This window comes from Scomber japonicus, chromosome 19, assembly GCF_027409825.1.
Source record: "Scomber japonicus isolate fScoJap1 chromosome 19, fScoJap1.pri, whole genome shotgun sequence".
In the NCBI taxonomy this organism is placed as follows: Eukaryota; Metazoa; Chordata; class Actinopteri; order Scombriformes; family Scombridae; genus Scomber; species Scomber japonicus.
This window is the reverse complement of record NC_070596.1, coordinates 25,078,100-25,093,568: the sequence shown is the minus strand read 5'-3', so window position 1 is coordinate 25,093,568 and position 15,469 is coordinate 25,078,100. Positions and strand designations below refer to the sequence as shown.

General features: G+C 40.7%; 1 protein-coding gene across 2 annotated transcripts; it reads left to right on the top strand.

Annotated features, from left to right (window-relative positions):
* Window positions 1–217: 217 nt before the first annotated feature.
* c19h2orf42 (chromosome 19 C2orf42 homolog) lies at window positions 218–7,968 on the top strand. 2 transcript variants are annotated; one of them, XM_053340616.1, is made up of 8 exons: window positions 218–287; window positions 601–1,771; window positions 2,490–2,609; window positions 4,326–4,430; window positions 4,568–4,675; window positions 6,199–6,299; window positions 6,412–6,574; window positions 7,388–7,968. In XM_053340616.1, the coding sequence occupies exons 2-8, from the start codon at window positions 622–624 to the stop codon at window positions 7,624–7,626; spliced, it is 1,986 nt and encodes a 661-aa protein (XP_053196591.1). In that variant the 5' UTR covers window positions 218–287; window positions 601–621; the 3' UTR covers window positions 7,627–7,968. The 2 variants fall into 2 exon arrangements, with proteins under 2 accessions (XP_053196591.1, XP_053196590.1); XM_053340615.1 differs by having other exon boundaries at window positions 237–291.
* Window positions 7,969–15,469: the final 7,501 nt, after the last annotated feature.

Below are 15,469 nucleotides of genomic sequence, written 5' to 3'. Positions count from 1 at the left end.
CGCACTTTTATTATTACGCATTTAATATAGTATAGTCTTCAGTTTACTCTTAAAAAATAAGAGAAAATCATTGGGAGCACGAATCTCGTATATGAACTACAGCTCCCATGATGCATCGCTGCTCGGAGGGGCCGCCCCCCTGTTCTCCACCACGTGACCCGCTCCGACCAATGAGGAGTGTCGTTACAGGCGCAATGCGGTGCTGGGGATGTAAGGAGGAATGGCGACGGTCGAGACGGTTTTGGAGGCCAGAGAAGAGCTGAATTTAACTGCAGAGGAGCTGAACTGTAGGTAGGAAGGTAGTTTAAACATTTTGTGCTTTAAAAAAAATAAAACGTGAGAGAGGAAGGTGGTGTTTTTAAAAAAAGAAGACAGATGCATGTGAAGCAGGTTTGCAGTTACAAAGCATTTAAAGTGTTATAATGGTGTTATATTGTTTTTAAAAATAACTAAAGGAGGCATGAGAATTTTATTAAAGTTTAATAATGTGCCTTTTTTCCTTAAGTAACTACTAATGTCATTATTTTTATAATTATTATTACCATTTTAATGTCATTTAACCTACTTTTCTGTCTACTTTTCCCTCTGTGTCACTTCCAGCTTGTGTGAAAGAGCCCCAAAATGGAAACTGAAATGACAGTGACCTCCTCATCCAGCGTGGTGTCATCCTCCGCCCCACAGACCACGACCGCCCAAACCAACCTAGCAGCGAAGCAGAGAGACAGCAGAAAGCCCACCTCCACCACTCCCTCCTTCCTCTCCAACCTGGGGAGGGCGACACTGAGGGGTATCAGGAAGTGTCCTCAATGCGGGGTCTACAACGGCACCCGCGGGCTCAGCTGCAAGAACAAGGCTTGCGGGATCTCCCTCAGAAATGCCACGGCCGGGGGGAGGAACAGCAAAAAAGGAGCGGTGGAGGTGGTGAAAGTGATAATAGATAGTGAGGAGAGAGGTGGGAAAGAGAGAGAGGGAGGAGGAGTTGGTGGAGGAGGGGGAGTCCAGGTGTTTTCAGTGTGCCACAAAGGACGAGGGGCCACGGCGACGCAGCTGGGCTTCGTTGAGCTCGTCCCCACCGATACGGCCATAGCAACCGGTGATGGAGCGACCCTGCTGACCCGCATCAACCTGGGCCGCTGCTTTTTGCCGTCATGCAGACACGGTCAAAGGTCAAATCAGGGCGAGGCAGAGTCCGCCGTCGCCAACTCCAAACAATCCTCCGACACCCTCTGCATCCACATCAAGCAAGCAATAGAGTGTCGGAGCTGCGCCACCCCGCTGACCTTAAAGAGCTCCGTCCTGGAGGATCTGCAGGCCTCCATTCAAGCCAGGGAGGAGCTGTGGAGGCTGGCGACGGAGTCTCCGGGCCCCCTGGTGCAGCGGGTCTCCAAAGACACGCTGGTGGTGAAGTGTCACACGGACTCGCAGCATCCTCTGGGCCTGCTGCACCTCACCGTGGGTGCAGGCGGGCTGTCCGAGGTGTCGAAAAGCGAGAGGAAGGGCAGAGAGGCTCAGCAGCAGCAGCAGCAGCAGCAACACCACGGCGTCTTTCACTGCGCCTGCCAGGTCAGCAGCAGACGAGGTAAACCTGGTGCTGACGGTGCAGGCGGATCCAACAACAACACTCATCCTCCTCCTCTTCCTCCTCCTCCTCCTCTCAGCTCGGCAGCATCATCACAACCCTGCCTTCACTTCTACGCCTGCGTGTGTGCCTTCGCCAGCGATGAGAAACTGGCTTCAGAGTTTGCAGCTTTTATCAACTACACACCAAGCGGTACTGCAACCAACTCCAACTTTCACTTTAGGATGAAGGGATTTAGTTTTGCAGCTTTTTATAAAGTCCAAGATTCACTTTATTGTCATTTCACAGTGTTTACATATACAGAATCACACCAGCTCCTGTCAGTGTGTTAAAAAGACAGTTATAAATAGTTACTAAAAATTAAAACCAAAGTTAGCAGTAATGCAACAAAACATATTTAAAAGACTGTAACAGTTACTGAGAACAAATGTGTCATTAAATTAAAGTTACTTGATGATTACAAAGGAGGTTACATCTGAAGTCAGACCTTTAAGATTTTGCTCAGGAGGGTTTTTTCCTCATTTTTTGAATATTTAACATGTTACTGAATACATATATTGCTATTTTTAATTCTTTGAAATCAATATTTTCTTATATTTTGGCTTATTTGGAGCACACATGGACTTAAATGGTGTCACAGTACCAGTTAAGCCTATGCCAGACTTTTAGACTTTTTTTAAATCAAATATCTATCAAATATCACCTGAACATAGATTTTGGTGCTTAATGGGAACACTTACCCTAAGTAAGTGTTAAGTAATCAAATGTAATAAGTTACAATAAGTTTTTGAAAGTAATTAAGTAACAGCTGAAAACATTGGTTAGACAATTAGAAAAGTAATAATCAAATGTAATAAGTCACATTACTTTGATTAAGTCTTAAGTGTCTTTTCTCTGTTTTCTCTTGCAGGTGTGCAGCAGAACACCACCTGTAGGTTAATCAGTCCCGGTGAGAAACCTCTGCAGCAGGCCGACCCCGTCAACTCTCACCACAAAGCAAAGAAACTTCGCCTGGATGAATCTCTTTCTGGTGGTTTCATCATAAATACTCATCATAATGAAAAGATTTACTACAAAGCATTTATCACTATCATTACTGCAGGATGATTTCTGTCTGAATCTTCCATTGTCCCTTTTTTCTCTTTCTCCGTCTGATCTTTCCCCCAACCTGTCGTTCTTTTTTTAACTTCCTGCTGCCTCTGTCAGCCGCCTCGGTGGCCTCTAACGCTGGGGTGGGGAAAGAGGGCGTGTCGGCCTCCGGTCTGAGGAAAGCCGGTCAGAGGAAAGCCCCTGGTGCCGGTGGTCTGAAGGCTCCAGGTGCTGCCTGCCTGCCTGCCTATCTCACTACTGAACCCCTCCCCACCTCCCTTCCTCCTCCTCTCCTCCTCTCCTCCTCCTCCTCTCCTCTCTGCCTTTTCATCTTCCTGCTTCCTAAATCTGTCTGTCTTTGTGTGTTAAAGAGCCTTACATCGTCTTAGACATCTGTCTCTGTCTTTATCATTCCTCTGTCTAATCCTGCTGCATTAATCCTGATCTACTATCTAAAAGAACATGAGAGTATTTTAACACATAAATTGTGACCGATAAAACACTCACAGGGGTTTTAAAGGGGACATAATAGGTTTTTTTTATGATGATTTTATGTTATTTTTATACTGTTATGATGATGGATGTGTGTTAAATAGAGGCAAAGTCCTACAGCTTGAGGTGACCGTGTGTTAAAATGCCGCCTTCAAGTCAAAATTCAGCCTGCTCTCGACGCTGCGTCTGCTATATTATCTCTACTTCCTCCTCGTGATGACATCAGATCGTGCATGCAAAGGATGTGTTAAAGAGAACTGAATACTGCTCGTTCATTCCTGTGAAAGTTGCTCAATAGTTACTTTGCGAGGCAGCTGTCGGGTTTCAAGTGATAGACAGATGGTTCATCCAAACAGTTTTTGAAAGTGTTTGGTCCTTTTCCAAACAGTTTCAGAGACGACTTCTCGGATGATTCGATGTAATAAACCCTCTGGTGCATCAGGTTAGCTCAGTGTCTGTGCACTTCCTCACTCTTCTGTGTTTTTGGGCCCGTAGAGCGAGAGCACACTGGAGTCCTTTTTGAATAGGGATAAAATAATCATATCTTTTAGACTCTCTAAATGTTATTGGACTTAATAGATCAAATAAAACACTTCAATTCATCATCTGCAGGGGGAAATGGTCACAGGAAGGCCCCAGATGTTGTAATTTTATGGTTTGGCCAATATGTCAGATTGGCTTCACAGCCCAGGACACTTCCTGGGGGCGTGACACAAATGGCTGCTTTTCTGTCATCTGTTGCTAAAGTTGTCGGAGGTTAGGGTTAGGATTAGGGTTAGGGTGTCTTTTAATTATTGAGAAGTGTATATTTTGAGTAAAAAACAGGGAAAAGAAGATAAATCTGAAACTATTGTTCATTTACCGGAGTCGCTGGTCAGTCAGAACAGGGTGGGATCATTAGGAGGGGGGTCTTAAAGAGGCAGGAGCTAAAACAACCTGTTTCAGACCGAGGCTGAATTTAGGGGCTGCATAAAGAACCAGTATAAGATAAATAAAGATGTTTTAACTATAAATCAAGATATTCCAAATACAGACCTGGAGCTGTGCATGTTACGTCCTCTTTAAAGACTAAACATCTGGGGTGTTCCACTTTGAAAAACAAAGAAATAATGAATGAGTGTTTGAAGTGCTGTTCGATCTTCTAATCTGTGTGTTCACGTTTCAGGGAATACGCAGGTTGTCGACGAGCACGCGGTGACGATGGGCTTCCACCAGTGGCTGGCGGGCGTCACAGAGAGGATCCACCAGACCATGCACTACCAGTTCGATGGTAAATCTGAAGCACGTCTCGTATTTTTTTCCTATTGTCAACAAATCTAAAGAGAGCACACAGGATGATAATTGTAAAGTTTTTTTTAATGTAAAGGTCCAGGTGGATTTAAAAAAGTTGGTGGTGTTTTTCATCAGGGAAACCAGAACCTCTGGTGTACCACATCCCTCAGGACTTCTTCAACGCTCTGCAGAATCGTCTGTCGCTCGGCTCGAAGAAGAGGAGACTGCCCAACTTCACTACAGGTGAGACAACAAAACCTGAGCTACTACTGTTTGGACTGCATCAACATTACATACTTAAATATTCCTGTTGATTTTGTTACTTTACTGCATCTCAGACGGGAATATTGTAGTTTTACCTAGGGCTGGACGATTATGGCAAAAATCAAAATCACGATTAATTGAACTTTTAACCTCGATTAATGAACGATTATCTCCACCCTTGATGAACAGTTATATATTTTCACAGTTTCTTTAGTTTAGTATTTTACACTGCCCAATGATGTCTTAAGGTGTAACGCTGTGGTTAATGTCTAGTTTACTTGATTAGAACTATGTAAAGATCATGGTTTGGGTTAAAATGAAGGGAGGAAAGACAGAGGAAGGAAGGAAGGAAGGAAGGAAGGAAGGAAGGAAGGAAGGAAGGAAGGGAGAAAGGAAAAGAGGAAGGAAAGAAGGACAGAGGAAAGGAAGGACAGAGGAAAGGAAGGAAGGAAGGGGGGACAGAAGGAAGGGAGGAAAGAGGGGGGAGGGAGGAAGGAAGAAGAAAGGTAGGAGGGAGTGAGAAAAGAAAAGAGGAAGGAAAGAAGGACAGAGGAAAGGAAGGGAGGGGGGAAGAAGGAAGTAAAGGAGGGAGGGAGGAAGGAAGAAGGAAGAAATGATGAAGAAGGAAGGTAAGAGGGAGGGAGACAGGAAAAGAGGGAGGAAGGGAGGAAAGAGAGAAGGAGGGAGGAAGGAAGAAAGGAAAAGCGGAAGGAAGCTGTGGTTAATGTCTAGTTTACTTGATCAGAACTATGTAAAGATCATGGTTTGGGTTAAAATCATCGCTGGAGACAAGTTTTTACAAATTCCTTAAAGATATGGAACCTTTGCTGTCATGGCAACAGTGAACACCACCATTAATTGACATGAGCCAGATTAAGTCGATTAGAGTTTCTAAATGTTGTTTTCGATTATTTTTCGATTAATTGCCCAGGTCTAGTTTTACCTCACTACAGTTTATATATACGTTTATTAAAATATGATTGTTATTGTTAAAGATTAAAGCAGTAGCTCCCAACCTTTTTGGCTTGTGACCTCTTACAAAATAAAAGTTGTCTAGCTTCAAATGCCTAAGAGAGATTTTCCCTCAAAACTTTTTAACAATTTTAGGCCCAAAGATGTAAAATTATTCAATATTTCACATAAACAGCAAATATTTTAAGAAATGTCCCTCAAAACATACAGATTTGTGCAGTTTTTTTCATCTTTTCTATTCCACTAATCATCTCATAACCCCTTAGATTTATCTTTTGATCCTTTGAAAGGGGCTTTATGTTTTTGTGCATTAGTAATGACAATCTAATAATGTAATATATAATCATAAATCAGTCTCAGAGGTATTTTTACTAATGAGACAAGTACTGTACATATAATTTTATTCACTTTTAAATCACTGTAGTGAGCACTTTACCTTAAATAGAAGATGTGACTACTACTTCCACCATTGGCTGAACATATGAAAACAATATGGACAATCTATCTTCTTCTCGTTTTGTGGATTTCAGCGTTTGTGAGAAATGACGGACTTCCTCTCGGCTCGTTCTCCAAGTACACCTGGCACATCATAAATCTCATGCAGGTCAAACGTATCTTTGACACCCAGGAGGTAAACTCCGTCTCCCATCTCTCACTTTCTCTCACAAATCTTCTCCTGCACATCAATGAAACCGTTCTTCTTACCTCTTTATCTCTTCCTCATCCTGCCGTCCGTCCACCAGCTGCCTCTGGAGCTCACTCAGAGTTTCGTAAAGAACGTCGACGGCTCCTATTCTCCTTTTCGCTGCCCTGAACCTCCACCTGAACCCGAACTACCGGAGGGGTACAGGACAGATCGGCCGCAAGCTATACGACCGATGGAGCTCCGCACCTTTCTCAAAGTTGGTGAGTGACATTTAACCCTAACCCTAACCCTATTTTAGCGCCGAAAACTCTCTGCACTGCTGTAATGTCACTTATCAATCAATCTTTATTTGTATAACGCCAAATTACAACAGAGTTATCTCAAGGCTCTTTACACACAGAGCAGGTTCTAAACCGAACTCTTCAGGTTTTAACTTTAAAGAGACCCAACATTCCCACATGAGCAACAGTGGCAAGAAAAAACTCCCTTTTAACAGGAAGTAACCTCAGAACCAGACTCAGAGTGGGAGAACATCTGCCTCGACCAGTTGGGGTTGAGAGGAGAGAAAGGAAGGATAGAGGAGAGAAGCACAATGAAAATCAACAATGAAGCTAGAAGGTCCGGGACTGGAATCTGTCATCCGGACGTCTACAGGCCCAGATTACCTGTGAGACCAGAAAGCACAGACAACTCCGGGGAAGAAGTTTAGCTTATTGAATGCATTAATAGAACATGAATGTTAATGCAAATAGATGGATAGAGAGAGAGAGGGAGAGGGAGGAGGAGAGAGGAGCTCAGTGCATCATGGGAGTCCCCCGGCAGTCTAAGCCTATAGCAGCATAAGCTAAGAGCTCTAAGAGCCCTAACGATGAACTTTATCAAAAAGGAAAGTTTTAAGCCTACTCTTAAATGTCGGGAGGGTGTCTGCCCCCCGGACCAAATCTGGAAGATGGTTTCACAGGAGAGGAGAGAGAGAGAGGAGCCCCATTCTACTTTTAGAGATACTAGGAACCACAAGTAAGCCTTATTTGTCAGGTTCAGTCACACATTGCTCTCTTTGCGTCTCTTCACAGGACCCGGCACCGCAGACCAGAAGGAGGCCAGTCCGTTTGTGATCGAGTGGATCCCGAACGTCCTCCCTCACTGTCAGATGGGTGAGCTCAGGATCAGCTTCGAGTTCGGCCACCAGCAGAGCGGTCAGCCCGAGTATTGTGAGAAAATGAACGCGGCGGAGAAAGGAGGTCGTAACAAAGCCGACTCAACACAAACCAAACACACGAAAGCTGTTGAAATCCTTCAGGTGGTCGTCTGATCGTCACGGTAACCAGTGTTAACAGCGGCAATAATGGTTTTAACTGCCTCTCTGGGACAGTTTGTCATAAAATGCACCAGATATGAATAAATGTGACTCATATGTGACTTTACTCATATCCTTTTTATATTATGCAAAGTATAGATAATCAAGTTCAGTGTGAATTATACATTATATTATTGTTCAACTTAAGATTTAGACAACCTTGTCTGTGAGTTGTCATCATAAAGCCTTTTCTTTAATGTTAATATTCAACATCAAACCCATAAAGAAGAAAAAAAGAGGTATATTTTTGGTAATATATATTTTTTATAGCATAAAAAAGCAGATCGCACAAACCAGTAAGAGCCTTTTAAAATGTCTTTATTAAAACGTTCTTACAATCTAATTTTTGTAACTTTTCCTAAAGGTGTAAAAACCTTTATGTGTTTATTTATGTGTATTGTTTATTTGTTTGTCCTGTATGTTTTACTGTGTGAGCATAAAGAAAATAAAACACATTTAATGGATAAAATATCTGTTTTTTGGTAAAGATAAAATAACCCTGTCACTAAAATAAGTCTAAATATTTTAGATTAATTTTATGAATGACTGAAATATCTCAACAACTGATGGATGGATTGGCATAAAATGTGATAGAAACACTCATGTAGAGCTGGAACAATAAGTCCATTAATTGATGAGTTGATAGACAGAATATGATTTGCCAAACTTATTAATTGATTTGAGTCATTTTTAAGAAAAAATCTTCTGCTTCCAGCTTCTTAAATGTGGATATTTTATAGTGTTTTTTTAATTTTCTGTGACAGTAAATTGATTATTTTTGAGTTGTTGACTGTTGCTGGAACTAAGAACATATTGAAGACGCTGCTTTGGGAAACATTAGTCAACATTTTTCATCATTTTATAAAACCAAAGTTATCCAATAATAAGTTGAGAAAATACTAATTAATTACGGCCCTACATTCACATCCCACTCAGGATGAACTGTGATCTTTTAATTTTTCTTTTACTGTCATCATAAAGTCAAAATGTCTAAATTGTCCAATATTAGGCTAAAAACAATGAATTACGGAAATTCTTATCAGCCTCTAATCAGTTTGGTTTATCATTAGAAGAAGAAAAAAAGACATCTATAATGCTAAATAAAGACTTATAAAGTGTGAGGGTTTGTGTGTTTACCTGCATAAGATCATATAATTATACTTAAAACAAATAAATGACATAACTATGTTGCACAAACTGTGGCAAAAGTCAGATTTGACTGTTTGGAAGCTGCTCCAAAGGGAAATCTGTGTGTTATTGTTGCTGCTTAGAGCTGATTAACTCAAAATGAAGCACAAGAACATTTATTGTTTCAGTATAAGTGAAAACACTGCCATCTACCTGCAGTCAAGAGTATTTAAACACCACATCCTTACCTTTCCTCTAAATAAGGTTATTCTCCTCTATTAGTTATTGAGCTATAAACAAGACACTAAAACTGCTGATTAAACTTTACTGAAGTCACATATCGTCTGTCCATTTAAAAGAGGAGAGCCGTCTGACCTTCTGCACATTTCACAGCGTATCTCCTCCTGACCTCGGTTATCATAGGAGGCAGACGGCCTTATCAACGTATCAGGACGGCTGCTAACCTCCGGCTAACCTCTGCAGACAGAGACGAACCAGACAGGCCATGACCGGTTGCCCCCAGGAAAGAAAATAACCAGAACATAACCTCACACACAGAGTAATTTGTCTGTGTTTCACTTTTTGTGGATTTAAGTTGTCATATCTTTTGTAAAGATCTGTTTGTTGATTATCAGAGGCATCAATCAATCAAACTTTATTTATATAGCAGCTTTCATACAGGCTAGTGTAATTCAAAGTGCTTCACAGCTGATTTACAAGCTGAAAAGAAAGAAAGAAAAGGAATAAAAAACAAAATTAAAAGACAAAAAACTGAAACAGATGCATGCTAGAAAGAAAATAAGGATTAAAAAGGTTTAGAAAATTTAAATAAATTAAAAAGAGTAATAACTAAATAAATAAATGAATCATTGAATAAATAAATAAACAGAATAAAGATAAGAGAGAATAAGAGAAAAATAGTTTATTAAAGGTCAGAGTACAAAAACTAGGTTAAAATAATAGATTAAAAAGACAAAACAAAAGTAAAATGAAATAAATAAAGGAGATAAAGTTTAATACAAGCCAGACGAAAACGAGATTAAAAAGAAATTTAAAAAGACAGAAGAAACAGACTAATAAAATCGATAAGAAGATAAAACGTATAGAATGATAATAAAATAACAGAAAATAAAGTAGAACTAAATTTTAAATAATCAAAAACAAATCCAATAAAATACATTAAAAAGACTATAAACAATTCTTCATTCTTAAAAGCCAGGCTGGTAGGTTTTAATGTAATTTAATGTAATTTTCACCATTTAAAGACATGAGGAGGAGAAAAAGATAATTAAAATAAAGCAAAAAGTGATGAGTATTAAATTGGAACAATAATACTTAACAATTTGGACAAATAGAGATATAAATAATCCCCCAATTTACCCAATAAATGATCATATATCCATCTATATAGTACTTCATGAGTCAGCGTATGTACTAAATATCACCACCAGATGGCAGCATAGGCCTGATCTTCCACCAACGAGAGACTGGCCAGAGGAAGCTTTAAAAGCAAACAAGTAGAAAAGGTTGAATAAATTAAAAAAAGAGAGAGAAAATCAGTGTAACCAGGCCATCATAACACTCTGAGTCTGTGTTAAAAAATGTAATATGGAACAAAATTAGGTGTATATCTGAATTTAATAATTTTGGCTTGGTTTTCCCCCTCGCCTTCTGGGCATCACAAAGCGAGGGGAATTACACACTCGCCGTGAGATATATATCGCTGGAAACATCACACATGCTTCCGAAATGTGTCCAAATGTTCATGAATTAATTAAGATTACAAGTTAATACCATGAGAACATCACGCCAAATTATAACCGGTCCTCAGAATAGCAGCTTGCACACTGTGTATCTACATCAGGGGTGTAGGCGGATGAGAACAGTGCCAGCCCCCCCATCACCACCACCATCACCACCACCCCAGGCCTCGTTCCTCCCTCACAGGCCTCCAGGACATCAGCCTCTGCCTGTATAGGGGGAGTAGAGAGAGGGGGGAGTAGAGGAGTAGAGGGGGGGGGGGTGGGGGGGTCCGGCTGCCAGACAGCTCTGAGCCACACATTTAGCTGTTCATGTAGTCTGTCAGTCACACAGACGGGAGACGCATCAATCCTCTCCTGGAAGGAATAGCAAAGCACATTGTGACAGAGAGGCGTCCTTCCTCCATCGCCTGAAAGATGTGTTACAGACATGAGACAGAAAAGAGAAAGAGAGAGAGAAAGAGAGAGAGAGAGAGAGAAAGAGTGGGGAAAAATGTTGCTAAGGAGCCAGAAACGTTGGATATTGATCAAAAACAGATTTAAAGTCTGCCTTAAAATTAATTCCTCATACTGACCATAAGAAGATCCCTTCATAATGCACTTGTGAGGGATGGAGGGCGAAATCCACAGACTAAAAGTACAGCCAGGAGCCTAAATGAACACTGAAACATGTTTTTCTTTGCTGTAATCATTCCTCTTGTTCATGCTGACCATTAGAAGATCCCTTCATAATACACTTACAAGTCCTTCTTCTGTGCAAAACTGTATTAAAAAGTTAATCTGAAGCTAATATGAAGCTTCAGCCGTCCAAATGAGTCAAATCAAGTAGATATCTTTCAATGTTACAGTCTCTTTTAGTGCCAAAGTCCCTCTTTTTGTTACTATACATCCACCAAAACTCAAAAGGGAAATATAAAGAGGGAATTTGATGCCTAAAAAAGTAAATGTGGCAGATATCCACTCGATACGACAAACTCCGACTGCTGAAGCCTCATATAAGCTTCACATCTGCTTTTAAATGACACTGTGGATTTTGTCCCTCCATCACTTGCATCGAAAAGAACATTTTAAAGGGGATCTTTCAATAGTCAGTATGAACAGGAGGAATGATTATAGCAATATGGGGTTAAGTGATCATATCGTTCTTGTTTTAAGACACTTGTAAAATTGGTGAACATATCCTTTAAAGTCAATGATGTCAACCTCATGGTGATGATAGAGGAAAAATCAAGGGGGATCACCAAAAGTTTGTAGGATTCATCCTCTGGGAATCATGAACATCTGCACTAAATTTCACACCAATCCATTTAAAAGTCATTGAGATATTTCAGTTTGGACCAAAGCGGTGGGATCAATACACTTCTACTGAGGTTAAAAGAGATTTTTTTTTTCTTTTTTTAAACCCTGAAAGACACAATCTTGGTCGAGACAATCCTCACAGCTACAGAAGTGGAATGCGACAAGGTTCATTGCCAAGGTTGTCTGTCCCTCTCATATGATTGATGAGTGGAAGGAGCCAAGACACAGCCGACTATGACTGCACGTCTGTCAGCAGTCGGCAAACAGACACGCACTGAGCCGACAGCTCTCTTCCAGCTCTGTCGTTCCACATTATCTGCACAGACAGCGCGCTCCAAGTTCGACTCCAAATCCAACATTTACAACACGCGAGACGGGATCAAACTGTACCTTTCGCCGTCTAGTTATTTTGTAATAGCATATTTTGGAGTTGAGAGCAGGTTACATCATTTGGAAAAGACCCATAGCAGATGTTTTATTTCACTTACGATCTCTCCCTCCCAGGATCACCTCCCCATTAATCAGAATGAGCTTATAGTTCATTAATCTACATTCACATCGCCCATTGTTTTCATCATCCTCTCATGTCGTATTGGTTTTAGTTTGTATTTATCACAATAAACAGACAGGTTTGTTTCAACAAGGTTATTAGACTGTGTCAGTCAGTAAATGAGCTACTTTGAAAGATTTGTGATGTGATGCGATGAGGCCTGTTGTAAATCAACTGTGATCAATGTTTCTGCATAAAAGGATCACATGCTCAGAAGGTGAACAGGGTCGCTCTCATTTTTGAGTCCATAGAGAGATAATCACTGGACTCTGCAGTTTATCTCAGACATATGGAGCTTTATAGAAAGCAAAAGGAAAGAAGATGGACGTCATGACAGCTCCCCAAAAGTGAAGCCAAAAAAAACTAAATCGCCCCCTGGTGGCTGGCTGCAGAATAGGTCATAAGTCCTCTCCATGTTCGCAGATGGGAGATGAACCAAACAAAGAAATTCAACATACACATCAAATAAATTGTTCTTTTCTTGTTGATGTTTGTCAAAGTGATATTTTTTCTAATAAATTTGTTTTTAATTAGTTATTTGACAATGTAAAGAGGCATAATTGACAGCTTGGACAACCACTTGGACAGCTACGGTGGCGGCAGGATGTCTTGCGGGTCGCCATCGTGCAGCTGAACTCTACTTCTCAGACTCTGGCTCCAAATGACTTCACACAAGCAAGATGGCTGTTCTTGGAAAGGTGGCATTTTGGCTTCACTTTTGCATAGCGGCAGGAAGTGAAGACGCGTTGTCCAAGTATATCTATAGTCAATGAGTGTCACATGTGGGAACTGTCATTATAATCAACTGCAGCTGCTACACTGAGCACAGAATCTGTATTTCTGCTTGGATAATCTATTTTTTTTCTCTATGTGTGGCTATGCAACCCTTCAACAGGTAAAAACTACTAAGAACTGTGTAAAAAACAAGTACAATCTGTTTTAAAATGATTAAAACAAGTGCCTCATTGTGCACTTTCTTTTTTCATTGCACATAAATCAATCAAATGACAATGTGTATCCATGATTCTGTGGTTAAAACAGTCTAAACATTGCATAACCAACTGGATTATCACTTGGCAAAAGTCAGCATGCATGTGACGGAGTGACAAAGACAGTGTTTATGTAGCAGGTAGAAAACCCAGCTCCGCCCCGCCTACATGACATGTTGTATCGTTGCATGGTGTATTTCAAGTGTAAGTCCTATGAAGTAGATATCTGACACATTTACAGTCTTTTTAGCTTCAAATTCTCTCTTTGTGTTTCCTGGGACAGTGTTTCCCTGGTAGCAAAAAGGGACTTCAGTACTAAAAAGACTGTAATGTTGAACGATATCTACTTGATTTAACCAGATGCAGGCTCTATAAAATCTCTGGCTCCAACTGACGTCAACTTGTCTCTAGAAATACTAAGCCAATAACATTTTTAACAAGTCACAATGGTCTTCATTTCTTATATTTATGTAAATTGGATTTATATCGAAAGCCAAAACACATCATGGTGAAAACGAGTAATGTGCATAAATATCAGCTGTTGTCATACAAAAGAAGCTACAAGTGTTTGAAACACACCTGTGTTACAAAATGACGAATCCTTTAAAATGTTTTCCATATACAAAATGAACTGAATGAGGACATTAATTTAATGGATTTGCACTTGGAATTACTTTCTATCATCAATTCCCCCGCTACAAAAGGGGTGATGCATTTTTCCCCCAAACAACAAACACTAATATTTATAAAGGGACATGTTACATCGAATAAACACATTTTTTAGTTTCTCACTGGTTTGAAACATGGAAGCTCAGACCAATAAGTCATTTAAAGGCCATTCAGTGATAAATATTCTCAGTAAGCGTCTGCACAGTGGAGTTTCCCCAATGCTGGATCACTAATACATCCCAAAAATGTGATTTCAGTCACATTTGTCTAGCTATGACTTTGCATTGGTGTATAAATGTTGACAGCACTATTAAAACTTTAGTAGTACTTTAGTAGTTTGTGTTATTAAAGCAATGTTGCAACTTCTTTGCAGTAAATTCCCGAGTCAACTGTGTTAAGGTGCAGTGTAATACGGTCAGAAAGGTGACTGCAATCCGCACGCAACAATACTGTCCTTTGTGTCTTTGTATTGAGCAACGAGAGATTCATTAACAGGGGAAAAACCTCGAGGAAATACCGATCATCGGTTACAGAGGTCAGCATTTTTCTGGGCCAAATGAACAAGGCGAAACACATTATCTGAGAATGCCTGGCGGAGTCACACATATTAGATATGCATACTCAGTGCACCTGCATGCAACAACACGCACTAATCTAATGCGGTGCCCTTCGGTGTAAGACAAGAGGGAAATAGACCTGCCAACAAGTAGTCAATCTGCCAACTGGAAGAGGTAAAGCCGGACTGACGGGACTTGTCAACACATTTGTGATGACTGACGACAATCTGTGACATGCAACATTTCTCCAACCTCGATACGAACTCCACTCAGCCTGCCTCAACAGAAAGTCGTTAAGTTGTACCTGGGAGAGAGAGAGAGGGAGTGATCAGTAGGAGGAGGTCAGCGTCACATCCAAGACAAGGAGCCGATAGACCACTTACCCAATGACCTCTGAGCTCTGCCTGTCAATCCCTGAGTCAACCGACTTAATCCGATGTCAATCCCCTGACAGTCCACATCTCAATTCCTTCACTATTTCTTGTGATTGCCACTGACTGCAAAACAACCCATATTGACTTATATTAGCAGGGTGAAATCATCCCTGAATGATGGATGAATTTGTGGAGTGAGTCGATTTTTGCCCCGCATTGTGTCAGAGCCTTGTGATTCTGAGCCGAGTCCCATCAGTATAGTGTGAATGGATCCCATTTTGAGCAAGTATACTCGACTTTTACAGTTTAGATTGCTTTAGAAACCTTTTCCTTTATATGAACGCAATGTTTCTATTTCATTCATACATGCATGTCCCCTGCACATCCAAACTTTCTCTTTCCTCTCTCTCTCTTTCTTTATCCTCTCTGTCTGCTTCCTGATTGTCGGGCTGAGAGGAGTCATCATCAGATC

Bases quoted from the DNA above. Each gene is read 5' to 3' on its own strand.
- c19h2orf42 (XM_053340616.1), top strand. From the start codon at position 622: ATGGAAACTGAAATGACAGTGACCTCCTCATCCAGCGTGGTGTCATCC. The intron at 2,610-4,325 runs GTGGTTTCATCA...TTCACGTTTCAG, and splicing joins CCTGGATGAATCTCTTTCTG to GGAATACGCAGGTTGTCGAC. The intron at 4,431-4,567 runs GTAAATCTGAAG...GTTTTTCATCAG, and splicing joins CATGCACTACCAGTTCGATG to GGAAACCAGAACCTCTGGTG.